The 26,980-nt window shown below is 36.6% G+C and overlaps 2 protein-coding genes across 3 annotated transcripts; both read left to right on the top strand.

Annotated features, from left to right (window-relative positions):
* Positions 1 to 14,023: 14,023 nt before the first annotated feature.
* On the top strand, positions 14,024 to 17,314 carry LOC129567388 (uncharacterized). 2 transcript variants are annotated; one of them, XM_055444225.1, is made up of 5 exons: positions 14,030 to 14,968; positions 15,418 to 15,489; positions 15,698 to 15,883; positions 16,320 to 16,435; positions 16,515 to 17,314. In XM_055444225.1, the coding sequence occupies exons 1-5, from the start codon at positions 14,782 to 14,784 to the stop codon at positions 16,581 to 16,583; spliced, it is 630 nt and encodes a 209-aa protein (XP_055300200.1). In that variant the 5' UTR covers positions 14,030 to 14,781; the 3' UTR covers positions 16,584 to 17,314. The 2 variants fall into 2 exon arrangements, with proteins under 2 accessions (XP_055300210.1, XP_055300200.1); XM_055444235.1 differs by lacking the exon at positions 15,418 to 15,489 and having other exon boundaries at positions 14,024 to 14,968.
* Positions 17,315 to 19,003: 1,689 nt separating this feature from the next.
* LOC129566104 (splicing factor U2AF 50 kDa subunit) lies at positions 19,004 to 23,236 on the top strand. Its single transcript, XM_055441683.1, has 6 exons — positions 19,004 to 19,197; positions 19,493 to 19,732; positions 19,798 to 20,327; positions 22,294 to 22,416; positions 22,543 to 22,872; positions 22,936 to 23,236. The coding sequence occupies exons 1-6, from the start codon at positions 19,185 to 19,187 to the stop codon at positions 23,065 to 23,067; spliced, it is 1,368 nt and encodes a 455-aa protein (XP_055297658.1). The 5' UTR covers positions 19,004 to 19,184; the 3' UTR covers positions 23,068 to 23,236.
* The last annotated feature ends 3,744 nt before the right edge of the window (positions 23,237 to 26,980 follow it).

Genomic DNA, 26,980 nt, shown 5'->3' with positions numbered 1-26,980 from the left:
TTGTAAAAAGATGGCCTCAACATTTCCACCCGAGCTACTCAATCAAATTCAAAAACTTCAACAAACATTGCCAACAATGTGGGAGAAAATTGTGTTGTGCCGTTGAGAGCAACAGAGTGCTCTACCATTTTTCGGTGATAATTTCCTTTGCTGTCCTTTTGCCTTTCATTTCGTTTCGTTTCAATTTCGGAGATTTCGTTTGTATTTTTCTCTTCGCCTGCTTTCGAATGTTTGAAATAAACATACAAGATAAACTTCTTAAGGCAGTACATAGAAACCGGCGTAAAAATGCACAAAGGTATTTTTGTCAACAAAAGGAAATTTTACTTAGTCGTTATTGTATGACAAAACCATAGGGGATGGATATATTGCATGGGCTTATTCATGATTTTCATTTACTCTCTCTCTCTCTCTCTCTCTCTCTCTCTCTCTCTCTCTCTCTCTCTTTCGTTTCGATAGAGTGCGTTTATTCTTTCACTTTTATTCTTCCTTTTTTGTAAGTGCTCAAGGTTATAAGCAAGAGGTAAATTGAATTGAATTGAAAGTAGCTCCCTGCTATGCAGTCACCTGACGATATATATGAATTTCCGAGCCATTATCAACGATGAAAAAGAAGGAGATGAAGAAGAAAAAGAGAAATTGAACAGTGGCTGAAGAAAAACGAACCATCATCCATTATTAAATGTCACAAAATTAGTATATGGTGCTATACTGCCTATCGTTCAGAGGGCTTCTCGGTGGAAATTTGTTGTGGGCTTTCTTTCGTGATTTGTTAAATCAGATTATGTGGTTGTCGAAACGATTCCTCAACTAAATGAGCCAATTTGATTCATTGATTGCCGAAAAAGTGTTCGAACGCTTTTTATCGGAACGAGACTATAGTAGCGGCTGAGCACAATACCGCCTGTGTGGTGATAACAATGATGTGTGTTGAAATGTATGAGCGTGCAAGCGAGCGAGTGAGTGAAAAAAAATTGAATTCCGATATCGTTTGGTGATGTCAATGACACGACAGTGGTGGCGGTACCAGCTGCTGATGATACTTATTGCGGTTTCCACAAGTTGTTGAATGCCGAAAAAGAGGAAATACCAAACACCGATATAAATCAAATGTTTGCTAGAAACAGACCCTTTTTTCTTCATGTTTACGCAACTAAGTAGGAAAGAGAGAGAAAATGCTCAAACGCAGCAAATTTTCGGCTCAATTCTAACCAATGGTGATACGATAAGGTTTTATTCATCTTGCTATTTTCGACTGCTTTTTTTCTTTTACCATCGGGGTGGATTTTTTTCCAGTAACTTTTCTATTTATCGCCATTCACACCGCTTTTCAATGTCACTTCTCGCACTGGCATTTCGACGACTTCTTATCTGCTTTACAACGGTGTTTTTTAGGGTGTTTGCCAAAAAACAACTTTTCGCTTCTTACTTCCCTAATCAGAACCAACGTGTAAGCTGTCCTGTCGATAAAGAAACATTAGCTGCTATGCAAAAAAGCTATGTCGATAGATCGACAATTATACAGTAGAATCTCGGAAAAAATAATCAAAATGTTCCAGAGGTGATTAACTTTTCTGAATTATTAACTTTTCTGGACATTTTTCAAAATTGATACAAATTGCATGGTTCAACGATATTTGGTTCAAATTTTATTATATTGGCACATTTTCATCAGTTTACATCAAAAAGTAAAAATAAGTGTCAATAAAAATCGAGAATTTCAATCCGTTTCTTCTTAATTTTCGATATGGCTGCTTCAGATACACCATATTCTGGAGCCAATCGTTCTCCGTGAACACCACTGTCGGTTTTTTTTTTCAAAATTTCACAATTTTGCTCGCAATTTAATCTGGCTTGTACTGGTTTATTCACTTTTTTCAATATTTTAATCGACAAAACGAATGAGAGCTACGTAGAGAGAATTCAACTCACTGAGTCTATTATTTTTACCGGCTAACTCGTACACAACAAAGGCTACTGTCAGCTGTTATTGTTCGTCAATAAATTTATAAAAAGAAAGGATTAGTAGAACACAAATACACAACGAACAGGCACTTGCTTGAAACGCCGATCAACGCACGACATATTTTCTTCGTTTTGTATTGTTGGTTTGCATTGCAAAACTACTGAATCGCGTGTAAAATGTACACACGCTCTAAAAAGTTAAGTAAATAATTAACTTTTTAAGGCGTTCAATGGGAGCTGAACGTCGCTTAACTTATCTGGACAATTAACTTTTGTGTGAGTTAACTTTTCCGAGATTCTACTGTACTTTCAAACTGACGCAAATTGTTTCATTTCATCGAAGTAAATCCATTTTCCATTGAAACTTTTAACTACAGTCCATCTCCCACTACAATGTTACTAGGCAAAAGCATTTAAGCTGTATTTAAATTTCACAAAGTGCTGCAATTCGATTCATTAGAACTGTTCAAGCTAAAAGCTTTATAGAAGAAAATATTCTCCGAATTGATTGCGTCGCAAATGGAAAAGTCTTCGGAAATACGTCTGAAAATCGCAATCTACACTGAAACAAACCTTCATTCTGTAGAACAATAAGGATTATTTATGATCTGAATTCAAAATCAATCATCGTTGCTACCAACAACCGGCGTTGAGATAAAATTTCTGGAAAAGGATTTCCCAAGAGTTTTCGGAAAAAGAATCGATTGTATTCAAGAAGTTATGGCAAATAATTTGCAATGAAGGCCCGAATTTTTCCAAAGCCATTTTAACCTATTGTAAGCCCATTCAATGAATGGCATTCAATATATTCTATTGAATTGATGCCAAACCATTTCGAAATGGGTTTCTGTTGAAACTCAATTTAATGCTTTCTAATGGAAAGTGTGAATTTGTCAACCGCAGTTTTGGATGGGAATACACTCGACCGTTGAAATTCAGTGGATCAATGAAGAAAACAGTTGGCAGATTTTTCGCAAAATTTGGTGTTGTTTGGCGAAACTTTAAACCGTCTACCAGTTAATGGGTGAGAAATCATGTTGTGCTTTCACGATCCGGATACGGAAAACGCACTTCACTTAGCCAAGCTTTTCGACGAATATATTCAAGATAAACAAAAAAACGTTGTATCGCCGACATGGGGATTGAGTTATCATTTCTTGAACAACGAAAGTTGGATGATATGTGGCAGTTCCTTTTCATTCGTCTTGATAAAGTAGTCAATGGCAAACAACATGATATTAGGTTTCTGTTTGTCCATCATCATCCCTTCATTTCGATGCGTGTGTGTATGCGGTTATGTTGGGGCGCTGGGCCGATGCGACAAAATGGCGTAAATTACACAAACAATGGAACCGTTTGGGTTGGCCGATTTGTGGTAGTTTGTAATCTAATACTCTCCAATCTTTCCTCCCCACAAAATTTGTGTGTTAATGATTCGTTTGTTCACATTAATGCTACTTGCTACAAGTTTGCACATTCCATTGTGATTTTTCCGTATACGATGACCATTTTTTGGGATGAGGCCATTTGGGTGACGGCACATTAAAAACGTCGTGCGCTGCTGCGGTTTATGACTAGAATATGAACATCCGCTGAAATAGACTCATTTATTGGCACCAATGAGAAAAATGACTAGAATGACGTTTGGTTTGGCGCCATCTGCAAGGTGGAAGTATTTTGCAATACAAATACGTTCTATTGTTGCTGTCATTGGTTGCTGTCATTGATAGTTGGCAGTATATTTATAAAGAAGTTTCATAGTTCAGCGTGTACCGTCGAGATGTCGCTTAAATATAGCATAAACATGTGCTCCATATAAAAACATAGGCAAATTTTATCATTGTTGGCACAGATGAACACATTTCAAACCGAAATATGAATGAAGCCAAGATGAATGGAAGCTACGAAAGATATTCGAAGGCTCATATAAATTATTAATGCCATGACCACTTGATTATTGCGACAAAATGTGGCTGTTGCCATCCACTTCGTTGTGGGTGTGGGTGTGCGTTTTAAAAAACCGCCACTTCGCAATGTACACAAATTCGTTCTGCCTGGCAACTGGATTATATTCATATCGATTGAAGTGGCCGACATGGCATTGTGCAGAATTTCCGAAACAATATCGCATAACATACGCAAGCGAATCCAAATCAAAGAATGCTTCCGGACATGAGTAAAGAAAACAGTAGCAGTAGCAGCAGCAGCAATAGCCGAAAACCCTCATCAAAACAAACAAATCCCAAGCACTGGAACTGAACCGCAAAAAATTTATAATCATGTAAACATGCAGCCGGACATGTTTAGTTCAGCTTAAATTAGGAGCAAATGTGCTCGAAAATCGATTTAAAAACCTCGAACAGCGTTACAATATCCTAGCTCTTTCGCTCACATTAACTGATCAGCATGGAAAATGTTATGTTTGGTCTTATCGTAATATATTACATTATTTTCATGCATGTGTTGGCATTTTTGGTTCAACACACGGTTTGAAGTGGAGAAAGAGTATGGAATTTCGGTATACTAAGCACAGGTCATCTATAAAACTGTACACTCTTCGGGAATAAAAAAAAAGGATCAATGTTGTTACAAGAAATTTGTTTCGTCATAAATATTCAACATGCCTTATCTAACAGTTCCATTTGCTGATCTGGTGTATTCGTAATGATGTCAACTACGGAAGAGAAAAACAAATCCTTTAATAATTCACTGGGCCCAAAACATTCGAAAAGATGGGAAACCACACCGAACGAAATATGGAAGATTTATGGAACAGATGGCTAGAGTCTGTTTTTAACGACAGCAGGTAAAAGAATGTGAACAGCATACCTGAAATGAGCTTAATCTAAATCCTTTTTTTTTCATAACATTATCCTGAACAAGCTTACGCCTTGACAGCCAATATTGCTTGATTGGTCATGTTAATTTTAAATGAAATTCAACATTTTATGATATTTTTCCCTTCTCCCATTCCCACCCGGTTGATTTAATGCAAACACACAATAAAAATGCCAAGTGTTGATTTACGTATGTTTTCAGGGAAAATCGCTCGAGCATTTATTTCGAACACTTTATTCGGGCATCAACAAAGAATGAACACTATTACATTTCGAAATAAGCGAATCATTTTCGAATTTAAATGTATTTCGAGAAAAATAGATTCCGCTGATATTTTCCTCTCTTCTATAACAAATCGACCGACGAAGAGGAAAAAGCAATCGCTTTTGAAATAAGTACATTCGGCTGAAGCATATCGCATTTATACGCAACTCACAATTGAATCAGCCGAGAAAAAAAAATTGTTTTATAAATAAACTGTTGATCATTTTGAAAGATTTATGGCTGTTTGCGTTGTTCGATTTGATTGTTAGAAGACTATTCTCATTTTGAACAGTCTCTCGGTGTTGTTTGACTGAACGCAAGCGAGTAAAATGGAATTTATGGCCTGTTCATGTTCCGATGTCGAAATGTGCAAACAATGAATGTGCTAGAACGCTATGTGAAAGAAACACAATGTTGTTGTGCTTTTTTTTCAGCCCAAGAATTCTAACAAAAAAATTTCTAATATTCATGAATCAAATGTGCTAAAGGAGAAAGAGAACCGTAGCATATTTCACCAAATTCATGACAAGTTGCATTTGGTTCTGTGATGAATGATTTCGAAACCAGTGGAAATGTAACCTATTGGGAAATGGTTTTTTAATTCTGCACGCGCCGATAGAAAAACCAACTGATTCAACGCCATATTCAACAAATGTGTCAAAGAGAGTGAGTGAGAGAGAGGTTAGAGAGGAAAAAAGATCGAAAAAAATGACGAATGATGAGAAGAAAAAAAGTCAAAAAGACTAAAATGAATAACAAAAAATGACCGAATGATGTTCATGGCAGAGAACATGAGTTGATTAGCATTTCTTTTTGCTTTGCCAGCGACATGCATTTAAGTCTAATTGCGGTCTGTCGTTTGATATGAAATTGCATGCGAGCAGCGTGTGAATCGCATTAATTTTACGATTTTTATTTATAGCCGAACTCAAAACCTATTAATATCATCACAGTGTGTGCATCCAATGTGTGCGTTCGTTTTTATTTTCGCCTTCCTTTTTTTCGGCGGCGACTTTTTATTTTGGGATGCATTGCTAAGCTGTCAACATGATGGATGTGTGCAAAGCAATGACTAACTGAGCAACAGTAAGAAGTGAGTGCAAACGAATGTACACTTGATGTGGCCCAACAGCACGCATTTTGTTGAAATGCCGATTGCAAGAATATTACGTACTGTACGGCGTAAAATTGTGATGAGCGCTCACGCTTTTACGTTTTTATGTAACTCCCGCATTTTCATGAATTTCATTGCGTCAGTCACACACATGCGGCATTCACTCTTTTCAATTCGGGTTTTGCTATCATTTTTTTGTGTGTTCTGTTTGGTTGTCGTGAGGTACGCATGTAGTATAGAAAATAATGTGGTATCCCATCCGCCGCGCACACACACACACTTCAACGGTGCTACATTAAATGCGCGTGGTTTCTTTCTTTTCCCCAGCGCGGCTGCTGCTACAAATGTTTTTTTTTTGCTGTATGTTCGGTTCATGTTTTTTTTGCCTTTTGTTCTTGGCACATGACTTCTCAAATCAGTCGCTAGCGTATAAGATTGAGTTTATGGTGTCAAAGTCCCAAGAATATGAGTCAAGCTTTCAAACGATGCCATGTCCCATATCCCATGGATCGCTTTTTTTCTCGAAATTAATTCCAATGCTTTGTTTATTTGCGAGTTTACGCTGAACGCGCTGAGACTTTGTACCATTAGGAAGCGTGCAGGCAAAGGGGGGAGAGAGAAAGACAAGGGTCAAACGTGCATTGAATGTCATCCAACTCGAATGTTTGTCTATTAATGTGCTATTTTCAGCGTCTGAGCCATTGCTAACACTATCATCGCATCGCATACATTATGGCATTATAAGTGCGGCAGAAGCGGTGTAAGAATCGAATTCGAACTTTACACTTTGATGCAACCGCCCCAGTCCTGCTGAGTGGCAGTGACGAATCTATCCGTGTGTGTGTGTGTGTGTGTGTGTGTGTGTGTCTGAGAGAGATTGGAATTCTCCATTATCCGTACCATTGAGTTTTTCCGAAATAAGTTCACTCATCAAAATTCGAGAGCGATAATGGAAACTATGCGAAATGAAGTGCCAAAAAAGCAAACGACTCTTATTAGCATTCAACAAACACTAATAGAACATTGAATGAAATATTTACAAAAAGACCGTCACTCGTCCGCTCGCTCGCTTACTGTCCCTTGCTGTGAGCCGAACGATGCAACAGCCGCTTTTTTACGCCTTTTTCATCATGGTGGAAATTGAGAAACGGCTCGCACAATAAGTGAAATGTATATGCATGAAAGCCCGTTAATGGATCACTTCGTGTGCAATTCAAAATATAATCGTCATTTGTTGTGTGTGAGACAGACGGAGAGAGAGAGAGAGAGAGAGAGAGAGAGAGAGAGCGAGAGAGACAGTGTGTGTGTGCGACTTGTCGTCTCGTGAGAGCACACTATTGACGCACACTCATTGAAATGATGTCGCTGGGTCGTTCGTCCGCGAAATACAAGAGCCAAACTCTCAAAGGCAAACGATGAAGACATTATTTTGCGACATGATCCCATAACTTTTAGTGGTTTCATTTTTGCCGCACAAAACTTGACTAACGAAAATGTTTTCGTTTGATTGTGCTGCGCTGCAGAAGCAGCCCATCGGAGACTGAACGGAGAAAAGAAAATGGAACGCACCACTAAAACAAACGTCATCGCACTAATTCAGCTATTATGTTATTTGCTCGACAAATGGAGTGATGATGACATCGACTATATTAATATATCTCTATTAATATAGAATGAAACATACGATGTACTTGTCATTCTGATAGCGAAATAAGTCGAATGCGATTGATTAATTAAATAGATAATGTGAAAAACAATTACTCGACAAGCATAAGGACAATTATTGTATATGCCATTATCTGGCTCGTACACACAATTTTCTTCTCTCGATTGCATGCGGGTACTTTCAATGCTTGCAACACACTTCAAACGACCAAACAATGATTCCATTACATAACTGAGACATTTTGATTTGGGTTTTATAAAGCTTGGGATTGAACATAAAACGTGACATCGCATGCGATTTCAAATGCTCAATTTGACTGCGTGAATTATTATTCATTAAAATAAAGCGACTAAAGCTTGATAGACAACACAACGATTCACTGATATCAATTATTTATTCAATTTATACGATCAAAATTAATTTACATTTGATTGACTTTGGATGGGCGGTTCAGTAATTTTGTTGTCAGGCAGAACAAAACAAAAAAAGTGTTCCCCAGAGTCAAATTATGCCCAAAACAACCGAATGAAATATAGGTATATGTGGACATATTTTTCAAATGTTGTGGTAAATCTGTTAATTGATTTGTTCAAATTGAATAAGCCAAAAATATTTCATTGATTGAAAGTGTTCTTTCGAGCTAAATGAAATATTCATCAATTGTCCACTTGCCAATCTGACGCTCTACCATTTTCTATTTGGTTCAATGACTTTCATGAACAATATTGATACCCCTTTCGTATCGATTATATTCGCCATCAATTTCATTTCAACGATAATTTTTCAATGAAACGTTCAAGCACCGAACGTCCATTCTATGAATAGATGGTGCGGCTGCAATGTTGAATGACCTAAAAAAATTAATTACCGCTTGCATGTTGGATCATATGCTCATAAATTATGCACATTTTATGGCTTCTTCTTCTTCCATTCTTTTTTCTGTTGCACATTCCAAAGCGATTTGTCCGCTTGGAAAAGTATCATAATCGATTTAATTCCCATAAAGACAACGATTTTTTTTTTCCAAACCACTATGTGATTAGATGGATTTCGATGCGTAGGAGTTTCACTCAATCCTTTGGGTTTTTTTTAACCAGAAATGGAACCGCTTGAGTGTCAGTTAACAACACATGTGATTGAACCAAAAACTTTTCGAATTTATTCAAACTTCAAATCAGAGATTACTATGGGATATTTTTATTTATATGGGATAGAAATATCGCATAAAAATAACAGATATTTTTCAAGCGTTGCGTTCAGCGAAACGCATAAATACACAATAGCGACACAGAGTCGCTGTTTTTTCGTTATACTCTTCACACTTACGATGAGCTGCGCGGAGCGTGCATGCACATGTTTCGCTCACTTTTTTCTTTGAACACTCTTCGTGTGTCAACACAATGTTTGTGTGTGTATCGCTTGTGCCGTCGTTTGTAAACGACGTCAATGAGCTGGGTACGAAGAATGTCGATCGAAAGAAAAGAGCGAAACATATAAATGCACGTTTACAAACGACGGATAGAGATACCAAATTGTCGATTTTGAACAACACTGGTTATTTTTATGCGATATTCTTATGCCATATGAATAAAAATATCCCATAGTAATCTCTGCTTCAAATACATTGACAAAAGTACGACTTATAGTCGACTGTCAACTATCGCTTGTGTCGGTTTTAGAATTGAATTGGTGTTGTTTTGTTCTTATTTCGTCTCTTCATTTTGTTTGTCGTAAAATTTGTGACGCGGAATGCATAATGCATATTCCACCATGACTGTCTCGGTGTATAAAATATTTGTCGCTGCAATGAACTAAAACAGCCAACGAGTGTTTGTGCATTCAATCGTCGAAAATATAAATGCGTCAGATGGTCAAATGTGTGTAATTTACTTTTAAAGCAAAAACCATGTTTCGATTTAAATCACACGGTCCTTATTTCTTCATTCACTTATGATATTATAGCACGATGTTAAGAGGACATTCGCTGCGTGACGTTCGTTCATTTTCTCAATCTCTTTCTCTTTTTTCCTCTCAGTTGGTCTTGCTTTTCATCTCAATCTTTCTTGCTTTCTAGCTCCCTTCTCCAGTCTCTCGCCCATCCCCCCAAGCAACTGAACCGTTCTGTTTTTTAATGTAAAGCTGCTTGAAATTAGTGAAAGCTGACTCTTATTTTCTGTTAATCGAATATTACAAGAGATCCGATTGTGCAGTTTCGTATTTCTTTTGTTATCCGGTTTTTGGTGTTATTTTACGTGTTCAGCGCAGCACAAACACACGCACACTGGCTGGCGAAGGCAAAAAAACCCCAAAGTTATATTTAACACACTGCCGGCACATGGGATGGGACACGAAGAGGGAGTGAGAGATGGAGAGAGAGAGAAACGGAGCCCAACAAAAGTGAAAGAAAGGACGAAACCATGCCAAGTGTCACGTTAGAATGGAATTTATGCTAATAATAGCAATAATAAGCTGCAGTATTAGAATTGAAATAGTTTGTTGACGTCGGCGCTGACATCACAGACGGGGTGTGCTCACAAATGTTCGAAAGCTAAGAAAAAAAAACGCACACATAAAATAAATCGTCCTGGTTTTCATTTAGCATTCAACGACACAAAAAAATATATCCAACAACTTTCGATGGATCAAAACGTATAAGCTTTTGCGTTTAACAATGAAACATGACGACAAAAGTGACAGTTGCCCGTTGTATGTCATTAAATCAGCCGCATTTTTTCTGATGAAAAATTTCTGCCATTGTTATGTGTATTTTGTAAAACAAACTGGGTTGACATCCGCCATGGTCACATAGCATACGTAATGCAATGTGCATACACTTTGCGGTTTCCATTAGGAAAAAAAAATTATTCAACATTTGAAATGAATTCGGCACACACACACACACACACACACACACACACACAACCAAAAATAGTCCCACAAATGATTCAAAACACAAATATCAACACATTTCCAGCATATGCCATTTAAGGTTGAATGCATATAAACATGTTATCAGAAGAATAGTGGTAAATCCAGTCCAGTTAAGCCCAGTTTATCCTTGAATGCGACATTTAACCATTCAGTTTCAAGATGACTCGATTTTGTGACACTCGATTAATATTATTGCAAATGTTCGTGTTTATTTTTCTCGCAACTGTTCACATAGAATATGTGGCCCAACTACAAAGTTTCTCCACCGGGGAAAACGTGTAACAGCAAACTTGAGAAAAGATTCTCCATGCGGAATATTACTCATGAGCCATGAAGTGGATGTGATGTGAGAACTTCAAAACGACACCGTTTCTCTTGCCAACAATTCAACGTTGAACCAGAAGAAGAAATTGGTTGGAATTATCATATATGCAGAAACAAATTCTCAACCCATGGCAATGTATAATTTGTATAGTTCAATGGTGGTATGGCATATCACTGATATGGTGGTGGTGGCGGCGGTGATACAAGCAAAACGGTTTCATCCTTTGTAGTCGATTATCTACCTTCGTATTTACCGTGCATTGTGTGCCGAAATGTTTATGACAAGTCCTTTTTAATGCATATAATTGGAATTAAACGAAATGTATAACCTGCTCCGATGTGTTGAATCAGCCGTATATCCGCGAAAGCGGAAAATGTGCACAGGAAATGGAAAAGGAGCAGATATATACAAATATGAAGATGGCTAAAAAACGGAATAAATTCAATTGAAAATTCGCTTAAATGTACGGAATTTTTTTGTTGGTTCATTGTTAACTTTTCCAGCTCACCTCATGTTGTGCCATCGCTTGTGCTCATTCATTTGAAAGTTGTAATTCACGTGTGTTCTGTAGCTCTCACTCTCTCTCTTTCTCTCCACTTTCCATGTGTTTTCACTTGAAAAATGAGATACACGTCGAAAAGAAGAGAAAAATCCAAGAACATTTTTATGTTTCATTCACCGAATATATCTGCCGAACATGTTCATTTCGCGAAAGTGGCAGCTTGGCCTGTTTCGGCGTTTAGGCTTATTGAAATTTTATAGGCGTACCTACGTTCCATCGTTTTACTTACTTTAGTGTCTGCTGTTCAGTTGATTTACTTTGTTGGTTTTTGGTGCGTGTACATAGAGAATTAAATGATATAAACGATGGCAATCGCAGCGCGGCGGTGACGCTGCTCCGAACATGGTTCATGTTCATTCTGGAAAATTTGTTTTTTTTTTCCTTTTTTTTCTTCTTCTTCTTCTTCTTCTTCTGCTGAATCGTGCGTATGTCGTTTGCCAGTTTTAAGTCCACAATTTTAATATTCGTTTTTAATAAACTGTGCACAGCGCAAACGTCTCTGTGTGTTGGAAAGAGCAAGCTATCGGCTTGAGCTCTCCTTTTCACTTTGTGTGTGCGTGTGTATTGCGAAGGAAAACAAACAAGCGTGCCTTTTGTCATAATGCGCCTATTTAAATGGAAGAATTCCAACAGCTGCTTTTGCAAATCGAAACAAGCCAAAAATCGGTTTGAGCTTCTCAACAACCGTTTCGCTTCAACAAAGGCTATTCGTTTTGCATTCGAAAACATAGAAGTGGAAAAACGATTGAACGGGAGAAAAAGAATGAAGCAAATGAAAATATTGCAGCACTTTCATTGTGAGCGCATCATCTGTCGTATTATAAGGACGTCATTAGGAAAATGCTTGAAATGCTACAATGGATTGCTATTTGCTCTTTAATTCATACGTTTTTATTTTACCGCTATTTTTCAATTGGTAGAATGTGTGTGTGAGAGAGAGAGAAAGAGAGAAACTTTTTTTTCGGGATTTTATCACTTTATATTAGTGCTGAATGTCGGTTGGATAAAACCGCAAGTGTTTGCATTATAACATCGCATATTTCCCATTGAATTTCCATTCAGAATTGCAGACGTAAATTCCAACAAAATGCACTCGGAATGATTTAAATGCGACTGGTTTGCACAAAGCCGTGTGTACGTGTGTTACGGCACAATTCTACAAAAACCCATTCCCAAAAGGAAGTATGAAATCCTGGCCATTCCATTCAACAGTATTATTCCCAGTTTTACGATCAGTTCCAAAATTTTGCGTCCATTTAAATATCCCTTACCCAATGTGATTGCTCACCAAAACAACGCAATTCCATTTGAACACATTTGAACGGAACAAAACGAATGAAATTCTTCGTTTGGCACTGCAGCGGTGGAAATTAGGCAGTCGTAATAAAAAGAAAGCCATAAAAACTTCTGTTTGGATAAAATTGAATTCCGAGAATCTTGCAATGCGAACAAACGAGGTAATGAATGCTTTGGAATTGAATTAGATTTCACTTTTGGCATTGCAATTACGACAGAGAGAGAGAGAGAGAGAGAGAGAGAGAGAGAGAGAGGGAAAAAAGAGAAGAAGACGGAAATGAGCTGATTCAATCTAACATGACCGAACTACGACTGAATACCATTATTTCGACCAAAGTCAACGAATCTAAAAAAAATTGCGGTCACCAAATGAAAGGGCACTTCCTAAACCACAAGGGAATAAAGCCACAGTATAGAGACAGAGACAGAGAGAGAGAGAGAGAGAGAGAAATTCATTCATTTCTATGTGATTTGTGTGGTGCTGACGTATGCGAATGAGATCATGGGTGGAGAGTATTAAATGTCGGCGAACAAGGAAATAAATGAGGCGAAATTTATAAAGTCTATGATTTGCTGAACTGTTTCACTCGATTGGGCCTAAAAGAAAAGTCGACAGTTAAAGCGTTGAAAAATAGCTTTATTGTTGTCTAGTTCAAGGGCGCGTTGTAACATAAATCCGTTGCAAATAAAATATTTTTATTGCGACTACGTCACAGATCGGGTCCTTCAATTCTGCCATTGTTACACACATCCACTTCTCGCAGTTCAGCTGAAATCGCACATTTATGTATCGATTTTTTTTCCTTGCGAGATTACCAAACAGACCAAATCGTTTGATGTATTCGGCCATTGAATTTATCGATGGCGCATTGTCGTCATCACAAACGAGACCACCACAGAAACAAGTGAATTTGGAATACGAACAGAAAAAAAACCGTTTCAAATCGATGGCAAAAGTGATAAATGGAATGATGTGTATTTTGCTGTTCTTTTTATTCCTCTAGCTGTCATAAGTTGCCATCATTTTAACTGATTATCTTTTTTCCATTTATTCATTTTCAGAAAGAGAGACCAGTTTAATCGGAGCCTTTTCACCATTCGTAACATATATATGAATGAATATGTTTTTGCATCAGATGACAGCATATCCGTCGATAATCCGATGATATTAAAAGCGAGTGAATGTCACATTTGGATTTCATTCGGCCAACAACACAACGGCAACAATAGCAAGAAAACAATTGGTCACAAGAAAAATCGATAGTAACTTTAGTCTGCCCTGCCCTTATCCACTTAGAATCGTATTAGAGTAGTAATTCATTAAATAAATCGATTGGTCACTTACACAAAAGGATGCTGAAATTCAAGCTCCTCCAAACACAATCTATCAATCGAAAACAAAGTGAAACGGAAAAATGCCATTACAAAAAATCGCTGCGGAATGAACGTAATTGAAAACGGAATTAAACAAAGTGCTTAAACAGAGGAAAAATAATAACAGAAAAAAGAGAGAAAAAAATACAAAATTAATAAGCGGTAAAACAAAAAGCGATATTGAATACACAGTATAACAAAAGGCGAGGCAAAACAAATAAGAGGACAAAAACACCAGCGAACACAAGCAGCAAACGGCATTTTGGATTTGTCAAAATATTTATCTTAGACATTTACTGTTATTGCCCGTCATTTATATATGCAGTCGTTCGTTCAGTTTTACTGACTGCGGTGTATTGTGCCTGGAACGAATACAAACACACACACACACACACATTTACAGCGCAGCAAATTACGAGGAGAAAAGCCCTGAAATAAATCCCATAATGCCGAGCATTCTGCTGAATTCAACACACATTACGACCGAGAAATTAATGCCAATGGTCGAGGCAACAACAAAAGCGGCGGCTGTGGCAGCCATTCCAATTACCACAACCACATCAACAATCATCAAAAATCTATCGGCCAGTTCAAATGGCCAAAATAAACGCACCATAATCATCTATCCAACGGGTAAGTGGGTATTTTTCTATGGCCTCACCGCCGCATACGACTCCCTATTCGACGCTGCCAATTTATTGTCGAGTGCATATATAAAGAGTCATTGTTTTTGTTTTTAATGATCTACATTAACTACGCAATTACATTGTGAATGCGCACACTTCAATTTTCATTCGGTCGTCAAGCAGCCAAATGCGATAATCCGATTTCTCGAGTTCAAGGCATGCGCCAATGAGATTTTTTTCTGATTTTATTTATGACAGAAAAAAATTGTTCTACTTTTTTCGTAGATATTTTCATTTATTTCGATGAAAAATTATTATTGGATGAAAGAGCCATTGCCGTAAAGTAAACAGAAAAAAAATGCGCGCACACACAAACAAAATAAACAATTTACTGAAACCAAAATATATTCTTGTTATCTTTCCGTTATTTATGTTGTAAATGTATCCGTCATCAAGTTCCACTCAGAGTGTCTCTGCAAAGCTGTTTGCGGAACGCACGAACAAAAGCTCAACAAACTCGAGCTAAATGTAAAATCAATTTAAAATCATTTTATTTCTTTACCGTATGTGGGTATTATTCTATGGCAAAAAAAACTGTTTTATGGAAATGTCTGATGCGTTTATTTTACATTTGGGGAAAATTTGAACGATAAAAAATGACACAAACACACAGAGAGTGAACGGTAATGCGGCAAAGTATATTCATTTTAAATGTGTTTTCTTTTTGTACTTTCAGTGTCACCTGAATCGATAGTCATACCGATTGTGTCGTGCATCTTTGGATTTCCATTGCTGGCATTGTTGGTAATCTGTTGTTTACGACATCGCGCTAAAATGGCCCGTGAACGAGATCGTCGTCGAAATTATGATTTACAGGATCACGCTGTTAGCTTGGTCAGATTTAGCCCTATCCATAGGCTCAGTAAGGAAGCAGCGCTAATTGGAACTTTTCTTTCTTCATTTTTTCGTTTATTCTGTTGTTTTCACTTTTTCCCTTTTTGATTGCATCTTTCGAATGGTTTTTTTTTGTCGATTTTCGTTTCTTTGCAACTTTAATTAGCTGATTGCATGTCAAAGATTTTCGCTTTATTCGTGTTTGTTCTTTTTTTTTGTCTCTATCTCTGCTTTATCTTTGCTTTTGTCTATCAAAATTCACATGTGTAAATATGTAAATAGAATTTGTAGCGAGAATGTTCAAAAGGCATTAAAATTACTTCTTTTTTTAGAGTGTAAAGTTGTTTTTTTTTTAAGTCGATTCATGAATGCCATTTTTGGAATGTTTGTCGAACAGTAGTTTTGTGTGTTTATTTTCAAAATAAATACAAACTAAACGAATTGATTTCCAATCATTCCTATAGCTAACCGTACCACGAGAGCTGTCAGTCTACGTTCTGAACGAAGCCTGAGTAGAGGTTTCCCCTCATTAGATTTAGACACGGTGTTGGAGGAGCGCAGCGATCAAGAACAGACACAGGTACTTCAATTCACTGTTTCATATGCAATTGCCATTGCATTTTTTATCTCATTTTTTCTCACAATTTCTCACATCGCAGACTGACTTGATGACGCCCGAATCACCGTCAGATCCACAATATAGAGGATGCGAATCCAGTAGTAGCTAACAAATAGTAAACACAACCGCTTCATCGTCATTTTCCACCAGTTATACCATAAAGATAAATGGCATCGATGATCATGTGTCGATTAATAAAAAAGATTCGTCTTTAGTATCATCGACACGCTTATCCAATCATACCCAAGAAAAATCGGCTCATCCATTGAATAATCTCACGAAACGAAGGAGCAGCCTCAAGAACGGTGCCATAGTCCGGTCAAAAAGCTTCGACAACGGTACATATGGCATCGGACAACGTAAAACTCTCAGTAAAAGTAAAACACTCAGCAGTATATCACATTGTCCAAAGAAAAAACGTTGCATGGAAAATGGCATTGCGGAATGTTTGCATGAACGACACCGCGAAAGCAAACGGCGACGCATATTTCAAACGTCGAGCGTTGACCATTCGCCATTATGGACCACATTAACACACGCACGAACAATAAGCGATTTTAGCATCGAAAGTTGATCCTCCCTTAAATTCATCATGGAAACATACTTTCGAAGTGTTGACTGTGATTCACAGCCCGTGAATATCATTTAACTTAGCCTTTTGTGCTTTGAAACGGTGGAAAAACAGAATCCGAACTTAAATTATTGTCATGCTTTCGCGCTTTTGGAACCCAGCCCGATTCGAAGGCTAAGTTAAGTGAAATGCACTGTATTTTATGGATTTAGTCTTTCAAATTAATTTTTAAAAAAATTACCTGTAAATAAATACATTTCGGAGTAGCAGCTATTAAATGTAAATTTAATGTGCACATCATTAAGTTCATTCATGACGAATTTTTTTAAGAAGATTTTCATCATTGCAGTCATGAGTCAAAGACTTTAAGAGGTAAGTCGGTACTTGAAAGTCATAAACTTGTAATAGTAAATGTCTTTAAAATGAACTACTTCAAAATAGAGAGCGCAAAACGAACTCCAAATTTTAAATTATACAGTGTAAAATAGCCACTTCCATCACATTTTTTACGGGCAATTTGCTTTTATTTTCTATCACAGTTGCATGACTTGAATAACAAAATTTTATCCGAAATACTTGAATTGTTGCGTTACATTACAATGGACTTAGCTTTGTTCATAGGGGTATTGCAACGACCATAAAATATATGTATTTCATGAAGTTTATCAAGCTCTTTCCAAGATTATGCATAGTGTCGAACTTTTCTTCAAGCTCTATCATCTAAATGCACAGTAAAATAATTTACGGGCACAGCGTTAGATGGCGTTTTTTCTGTTCGAAAAAGTTGCAATATCCCTTTGGACGAATTCGAGAGAGCTTCGATAAAGGCATGCTAAAATATTCTACGAATGTGCAGAATATCCATTTTGTACTGACTTGTGAGATTTGCAATGACTCGTGTGACAAATAAGCCCCTATAGATGACAAATAAGCCCCTATAGATGTGAAGAAACCTTTTGAATTTCACACCAAAAGCCAAACTTAATTTCCTTTTCGAATAAAATTTTGGAATGAAAATTATATAGAGAGAAGAAGATAGAGATTAATCTCGTTCAAGTGAATATGAATTCATTTACGTGTTTGAATTGAACGGTAGGAATCAAATCTTCCAGGCCAATCAACAGCCGTAACTATGAAATAGGTGTATTTCATGACATACCATGCGGCATGAGCTATGCCTCAAAACTGTTCTTTATTCTTTATCTCATGGGCGCTAAAATTTACTCTAATAATTTTCCGCTAAAGCCATGACCATGACTATAAATTTTTATAATTGTATGAAAAAAGCCCACGTTGCTTTTACTGGCATAAACCATTCAAAATAATTCGAATACCCATGAATGAATAGTATTCATTGAATACGGAATGTAACTTGTAAATAATAAATGATCTGAATGGAAACTATAATACTAATTCATTATTTAGTATATGGACGTTTCAGAATTGTAAGTAATCATTTCATATTTCATATTTTTTCAAATTTTCACGTTGGCAAAAAAAATTGGAAGTTTGCGAATCAAACACAATTTTTGAATTGATATAATTTAAAACTTTAAAATCAGCTGCACGTAGATTATGACACTGTAACAGTCTTTCATTCACATACAATCCACATTGGAACAGGCGTATCTAAACATTCAAAATACTACTTAATAAAAGCGAAGAAACCTAACCCAAACTGTAAATAGAAAAAATCCTAAAAATTGGAAAAGAAAGGTATTATTTTCATCGCTGGGTTCGTTGTTTACGATATCAAATCTAATATATACTATAATCGAATACGTTATATTTAAACTAACTCTTTAATTTGTTGTAATTTCCGTTTAAATACACAAAAGTACTTAGCAGATGCTGAATGGAATTATTGAACCCTGTGCCATGTGTTTGACATCTGAACAGTGTATGCACACTGATAAAAACAGTTTGTACGCGCCGCGGTATTTTAGCTGTCATTCCGCCATCTTGAAAAAAATTATATTAAAGAGAACTCAAATCAACGCTGTACACATTTCTTTGCATTGATTCTCTGGTCGGTTTTGTCGGATTGCATCAATATTTCGCGACGAAACGTGTTAAATTTGGCCGAAATACATAAAACAGTTGTGATTAATTGATTTCAGCAAAATTCAGAGCCGTAACATGGGTGCAGAAGGTGAGTTTTTGTATTGTTTATTACAGCGTAATTAGCATCGCTTCCAATGTGTTCTATGTTCGACTCATCGCAGCGAAGAAATCATTGGTTTGCCATGGGATTTTTAAGCATTGCATCGAAATATCGATGAATAGTGTAAACTTTTTAGAATTAATCTCCGGAATCGAAATATTTTGTGGATTGAATTGTTTTGGGCTTTTCGTTTGTGTATGAGCTTGGACACGCAAACGATTGACAACGTCTATTGATGACAGCTGCAATAATCTGTGTGATGCATTTTGATTGGAAATTTCAGATCGTGACCGTGGTGACCGTGGTGATAGGCAATTGAGAGGTGGTGTTGGAGAGCGCGGAAATACGCGGAGAAATAGGTCGCGAGACCGTTCTCGTAGCAGTAGCAGAGACCGCACTCGCCGATCGCCGGATGGCCATAGAGGAGGAGCTAGACGAGGAGGTCGCAGCCGCTCACGTTCGCCGAAGAAGCAACGCTCTCGCAGACGAAAGTGTTCATTGTACTGGGATGTTCCACCACCAGGTTAGCATATTTAATTTCATAAATTTTGAAGGACTGTGAGTAAAAAAAATTTCATTTTTCCGTAGGTTTTGAACATATCACACCGCTTCAATACAAAGCGATGCAAGCAGCTGGTCAAATACCAGCGAATATTGTGGCTGATACACCGCAAGCAGCCGTACCGGTTGTGGGAAGCACAATAACACGACAAGCCCGACGATTATACGTTGGCAACATACCGTTCGGCGTCACCGAAGACGAAATGATGGCTTATTTCAACGACCAAATGCATCTGTCCGGCCTAGCACAAGCGGCTGGCAACCCAGTGTTGGCATGTCAAATAAATCTCGATAAAAACTTTGCATTTCTGGAATTCCGTTCGATTGACGAGACCACACAGGCAATGGCATTCGATGGCATCAATTTCAAGGGTCAGAGTCTTAAAATTCGTCGACCACACGATTATCAGCCGATGCCTGGCATGAGCGATGGTGCCGTAAATTCGGGCAATAACCATCAAGTTGGACCGGTTAGCGGTGTCATAAGTACGGTCGTTCCTGATTCACCGCACAAAATTTTCATTGGCGGTTTGCCAAACTACTTGAACGAAGACCAGGTAAGTAAGATTGCAGCCGTTGGGTTCAATTGTGTAAACGATTTCTTTTTTTTTCTTTATTTACGTTTTATTTGTTTGCTTGTTTTTATTTTTAACGAAACAAAAATTTATCTATGATAAACGAAAAATATTACGGAGAAATCAAAGAGTCCCTCGCAATCAGAAAAGCAAAAAAAAACACACACAGAAATTTGTTACGCAAAAGTTTTAGCAAAAAATATCGCGTTCAAACCGCACACAAACTCCAAATCAATTCACGGCTTTCTATTGGGGTCAACCGCAATATGGATACAAACACACACAATCAATTCGAAATTCAGTCGGGTTTATGCGTTTAATTTCGTTCATATCTTTATCATTTTTTTTTCTTTTTTAAACAACAACAAAAACAAATTTCACCAATTTATAGGATTTAGGTAAATTGCTCACTCACTTTACATACCCACACACAGACAAACATAGCGATACGTTGTGAATTGTGTGGACAGACACAGAAAATGTTGCGAAAGAAAAAAAACAGGGAAAAAAGGTTATTTTTTCGAATTTAGGTGATGTTATAAGACGATAGTATCGTGATGATACAAAGAAAAATGCCATATCCAACGAATGACACTTTGGATTTTGTTATTGCATTTTGAATGTTTTCAGTGGTTTCGTTTTCTTCTATCTCTCTTCCTCCCCATCAGCAAATTGTAACACCAACCAATGAAGCAAAAACAAAAACACACAACTCAATTTTTCTTCCCATAGCATTTTTATCTTTTCAGCGGAAATTGTACATTTTCTAGGTGTGATCTGGCTGTGTGTCATATCACATTTTAGTGAAATTTTTCGTTTTCTTTTAGCATTTGTCTTCTTTTTTCATTGCACCTCAATAGCTCATCAATAGGCTGAAAGCAACGTTCGAATTTATTGTGTTTCAGGTTTAGGTTTCAATTCAATCCGGATGAGCTAATAATGCGTCGTCGTTTCACATTTGATTTTTACAGGAATCAATAAGTCGACAACATGCATCTTTCTTTCATTTCCACAGTATTTATTTCCAGGCAAACAAAAGAAATTCGGAGAAAACAGAATGTGTTTTGTCTTTCAGTCACACAATTTTTTGCAGCAAATTTTTCTAGCATTTTTCAGCCTTTCAGACTCAATGCGCGCGCGCGATCAAAGCAAACAAACGTTGTCATTTACTACTTGATTGTTTTTTTTTTAATTCACATTGTCTTGATTGCCATGACTAAAGTGTTTTGTTTTTCTTCTCCTCCTTCCAATTTCTTTTGGCGCTATGACTGTAGACGATCGGGTGGTCGCGTACGATTGAAACATTTTTCTTAAAATTGGTGAACATGTATCAAAATTCGTTAAAACCAAATACCAATATGAACCACGCACATAAGTCCGATTCCAATTTTATTGTCTACACATTTTACGAAACGACCATTTAAATACTGTGTCTGGAATTGCTCTCTCTATCTATCTCTTGATGAAGGCAAGTGTGCGACTATTATTCAACACAAAATAAGCAACAACAACAGAAAAATTGTATAGAAAATGGCAGGGCAAACAAATGTCTGATTATTCTCATGTTTTTAATGTTCCGTACAATCGGACATTTTTCTTTCGCGAAAAAGAGCATTTAGCATTCAACGAATTGCTATCAAATCCATTGGTTTGTTTAGCATTCTCATGTAACAAAATTCATTAGATTTCCTTAGTTATTTTTTACTTTAACTTTTCACGTTACAATGTCAATCCATTTGCTTACTGTCAAACTGACTTCGCCAATCAGAAATAGTTTTTTTATAAGAATTGATCAGTAAGCAAATGCGATACACGTAAGTACGCTATGGAAAGGGCAAACGCGTTAGATTTAGTTGGAGTTTCCGTAGAAATCGACATTATGAACAAGATGAAAAGTTGAAATTTCAACTTAAAACACACAAGAACTAATTTTTAACAATATTTTCAGGTGAAAGAATTGCTTCTATCTTTTGGACAACTACGTGCGTTCAATCTGGTGAAGGACGCAGCAACTGGCTTGAGCAAAGGTTACGCTTTCGCCGAATATGTTGACTTTAACATTACAGACCAGGTACGATATCTAACGGATTGCTCGTTGAATTTTTCGTTTAGCAACAAAAAAACCTTCGGAGAATGACTAAAAGAATATATTTTGTTTCAATTTTAATAATTTTCCAATGGTCTTTGCTGTCTATAGGCTATTGCTGGATTAAATGGAATGCAATTGGGTGACAAGAAGTTGATCGTTCAGCGGGCTAGTGTTGGTGCAAAGAATGCAAATTCATCCAACGTACAAGCAGCTCCAGTTCAAATTCAAGTGCCAGGTCTATCGATGGTTGGCACTTCGGGCCCTGCTACTGAAGTACTTTGCCTATTGAACATGGTGACACCCGACGAACTAATTGAAGAGGATGAATACGAAGATATTATGGAGGATATCCGAGAAGAATGCAACAAATACGGAGTCGTTCGAAGTATCGAAATCCCACGGCCCATTGAAGGAGTGGAGGTGCCCGGATGTGGCAAGGTAAATTTACGAAAAAAAAATTTTTGAATAAATTTTTTAACTACGTTTAATTCTGATTTGCAGGTATTTGTCGAATTCAATTCGGTTATGGACTGTCAAAAGGCACAACAAGCTTTGACGGGACGTAAATTCAGTGACCGTGTCGTCGTCACATCCTACTTTGACCCAGACAAATATCATCGTCGCGAGTTTTAAACATAATATTCAATAAACCGAAAAGAAAAAAACAAATAAACATTCACTCTAACATGTATTGAAGTAATCAGGACACTAACAACATGAAATAAACCGTTACGAAGATAATTATTGTATGTATGCAAAACGAGTCACGAGTAAAGTAATAAAGATCATTTTGTGTGTGACAGTCCAATTGTTTTATTTGTTTCAAAGTTAAGCATAGATTTGTTGGTACGTATAATTTAGTTCTTATAAGATGAAGATTGATACTTCCATTCACTATTGATCCGAACCCAATATTTGTCGATAGTGCGATTCGAGTGCAGAAAAAGATTCCAAAAATACAAGAACAACCAACTCTTTCACATCGTTGTGGTAATAGTTTATTTCCATTTTCTTTGGTGCCAGAAAAGTGACTTTAATCTAGTTCTGGACTTTCAATTGAAATTCAAATTCTCTTGCAATAATAATGAAAGCAGTAGCCAATTGGTTATAATTATTTGATATCATCAAATATCATTATTGAAGTGTGGCTCTGAAAAATGTTCATACGCCAATGTGTCCCTTGCCAATGTTGCCAATTAAAACGGCGCATTTCTCATTTACAGTTTTACGATGCGGATTGATACCGTGTATCGATGTAGCGGTTGTCTCAATTTCAACCGATTCAATGAGCACCAATCTATCTGTCCAATTCACCGACCGCTTAACGTTAGGTCAGTTGAGAGTTTAGTTTGCAAGCATTCACACAACTCAATAAGTCACTCGAAACAGTTTCAAAGAAAATAATTTGTTGGCATTTAGTTAAACCAAAAATATTGCTTATCGAACGAAATAAACACAGCAACAGCTTCGATCCATTTAGAGAACAACTCGTTTACGTATTTCGTACTGTCGTGAAATAGCACACAATCACACGTATTTGTGCAACGACCACAAACACAGAAATACGACGCCATTTAAAGCCGATGAGTCAGCGTTCCAATATTTCTTGGAGCAAAACTTTGGTAAGGTTTATATCAATAATAATTTATTAATGATTTCGAAATGGAAGGTTTCAAAAAGATTTCCCATTGTTTTTATTACCATCATTTCAAATGAATATTTCCTTCTGATGATCTTTAATTAGGATTCCACTTGTCGATTACGTCATTCACTTTGACTACAACGAAAGACCACACCACACAGCACCAAAATGGAACTACAAAATATCGATGACAAACAGGCAAAACGAGCAAATGAACAACAACAAAACGTGGTCGTTGTAAAACCATCACCGCAAATCTTCAAGCTGAACGTCGATTGCTTGGAAAAAGTGTTCGATTATCTATCCATCAAAGATCTACATTCCTTTGCACAAACCTGTACGCGAATGCAACGAGTTGTAGGGCATTTTTATCAGCAGCAAATGCCAGAATATGTTTTCCATTATGATAGCGAATACGTTGGTCTGCGTGAATATGCCAAGATTCTGTTAATTAGTGGCGGTCGAGGACTGAATTCGACTAATGTTGATTGGGAAGCATTCAAATCAGTAAAGGAAATGTGTTTAAATCACTTCCCTCATTTGGAAGCAGTCAAAAAGATGCCGAAGCAAATGATGAACCAAATTGAAAGTGTTGACTTGAGTTGGTGTACAATAGGTGATGGACCACTACTTTAGCGTTTTGTTGGACTTTGTACGAACATGAAATGCTTGGAAATTGATACTACTGAGATTGATGATGAATGGCTCTCCCATGAATTCCTGAGACTCGAGCATTTAAAATGGTATAATGATAACGTACCAAGGGTTGACATAGATAAGTTTCAAAAGTTTTTCCAGCTAAATCCATCAATTCGATCATTTTCAACGAACTCAGACTTTCTTGAAATAAACAAAACTGCGTTTATGGAAGTCAAATTAGATGACCTATACATAAGTGAGTCAGATGAACTAATCGGTTTTGATCTCTTGGATGTACTACATACTAAAGGCGTATATAAACAGTTGCATGTTTCTATGATAGCTGCTATCCAAGGTGAAATTGACCGACTAAGCCGGTTGAAGTCTCTCGTTGAACTTTGCACAAATGATTCTCAATAAGAAGATATCGATTTGTCACCATTTGTAAACTTGAAAGTGTTGGGAATTGAGCGTTACACAAATATGACAGCATCGGCGCAGAGCCTCAAAGATCTCGATGAGGTGCGATTTAATGGAGCCGTCAGCATAGATGACATTTTACCGTTTATTCACTGGTCAGTACAATTGAAAAAGCTCGTCGTCTGTGATAAAAATAGACGCCGTCCATTCGCTATCAATCCAGTCGCAATAAATCGTGACTTACGATTCGTTAGCGTGAAAAATTGTTGGCCAACCCGTTGTACAATGTCAGCAAAGTAATGATTTACCTGAACGAGTCCAATTACTTGGCAACCAAATGGAAGACAACAGAGATGGACTTGAAGCTGATCGAAATCAGACGTCGTCAATAGTATAGATCTAAAATACCGTTATTATAAATGTTCGTAGTTGAAATAAGAAAAATCCCATTTGAATAAATAACATGAACAAAACCTATAATTTGTAATACAACTCAATAGAAATAAATAAAGAAACCCGAATTTATGTTAAAATTTTGTACTTTAACACGCTAAAAATCATATTCAATTTTCCTTCCCATAGCATTTTTTTCTTTTCAGTTAGAACGAGCATTTTATACCTCTGACTAATTGCTTTGCAGTGAATTTCCAGAATTTTTCGTTAATTGGTGTTGTCTTTTGCAATTAGTTTATCAATGACTCAAAGTAACGATCCAACTTATTGAATTTTATGTTTGGATTTCAGCCAATGCGGTGAGCTATTTGCATTTCCATTTATGAAGTAAGTATAGTGACAAGGACTCAAGATGGAAGTAGGTGCTGATTTCCCCATGTGTTTAATCAGAAAAATTGATGGAATCGATTCCACAAATCATCTATTTAAAATGCCACTGCTTAGCTGCTTTTGAACAAAAAGACCGTCAAAAGGAATTTTCAGCGAATTGATTTGTCTCTATTTTCTAAACAAGAAAAAAAAACATGAATAAATCACACCGTGAATTCACTTCATTCATTAAACTTTATTTGAAATTGTTATTAACTCATTCAGAACAAGAACTATTCAGCATTTTATACATTTTTTTACTTGTAGTCAAACATATTTGCATGGAATTTTTTTATGTAACTCAAGTGGAATTTGAATAATTTTTCGCACACAAAAAAACTATTCTGTTTAGAAACTTCAAAACGCTTAGTTGAACTCATTGTAAAACCATTTTCAATTCGATAAGTAAAATAAACTTGTTGATTTTCTGGAACAGATGAAAATCGAAAAACACAACTCATTTCAAAATAGGGATTAATTCTTTTTTTATATAAATACGGCCATAAGTAATGTCTGTTAGTATATTTATCGAGTCGAATCACTTCGATCATCAGTATCATGGTTAAGTATAATAGTTTTTCAAGTCTGTTTTTTTACTGTTAATGTTATAACCTGAATTATGCTCGTCTATTTGATCCATTTATTATTTTCGAGGTGATGTGTCTCAAGAAAAAAAAGCTATTGTCTTAATGACATAGAGTGTTCAATGTTCATATTCAGAAGATTTGTTTTTATTTTTGACGTTTTATTTATCTAATCTTCGTTACATGTCTAGTCGTTTTGTCTTTTTTGTTAACTAAAATCTCATCTAAATCATTATTTTTAAGTGTTTTTTCTCGTTTTGTTTGTTTAATAATGGATAATGTTTGCATAAGACGCTCATTAGACTGACTTGGCGTCAATGAGGACCAATGAAGTTTAGTCAGTGAATATTTAGTGCGATATATACAATGTGATAAGAAATTTGGTTTTCCTATGGATATTTGCTTGCGGCTTCCAATGACTTTACGAGCGACATTCCAT

Source organism: Sitodiplosis mosellana, unplaced genomic scaffold, assembly GCF_009176505.1.
Source record: "Sitodiplosis mosellana isolate CC-2019 unplaced genomic scaffold, AAFC_SMos_1.0 Smas_scaffold_1, whole genome shotgun sequence".
Classification (NCBI taxonomy): domain Eukaryota; kingdom Metazoa; phylum Arthropoda; class Insecta; order Diptera; family Cecidomyiidae; genus Sitodiplosis; species Sitodiplosis mosellana.
This window is presented reverse-complemented; position numbering and strand designations above follow the sequence as displayed.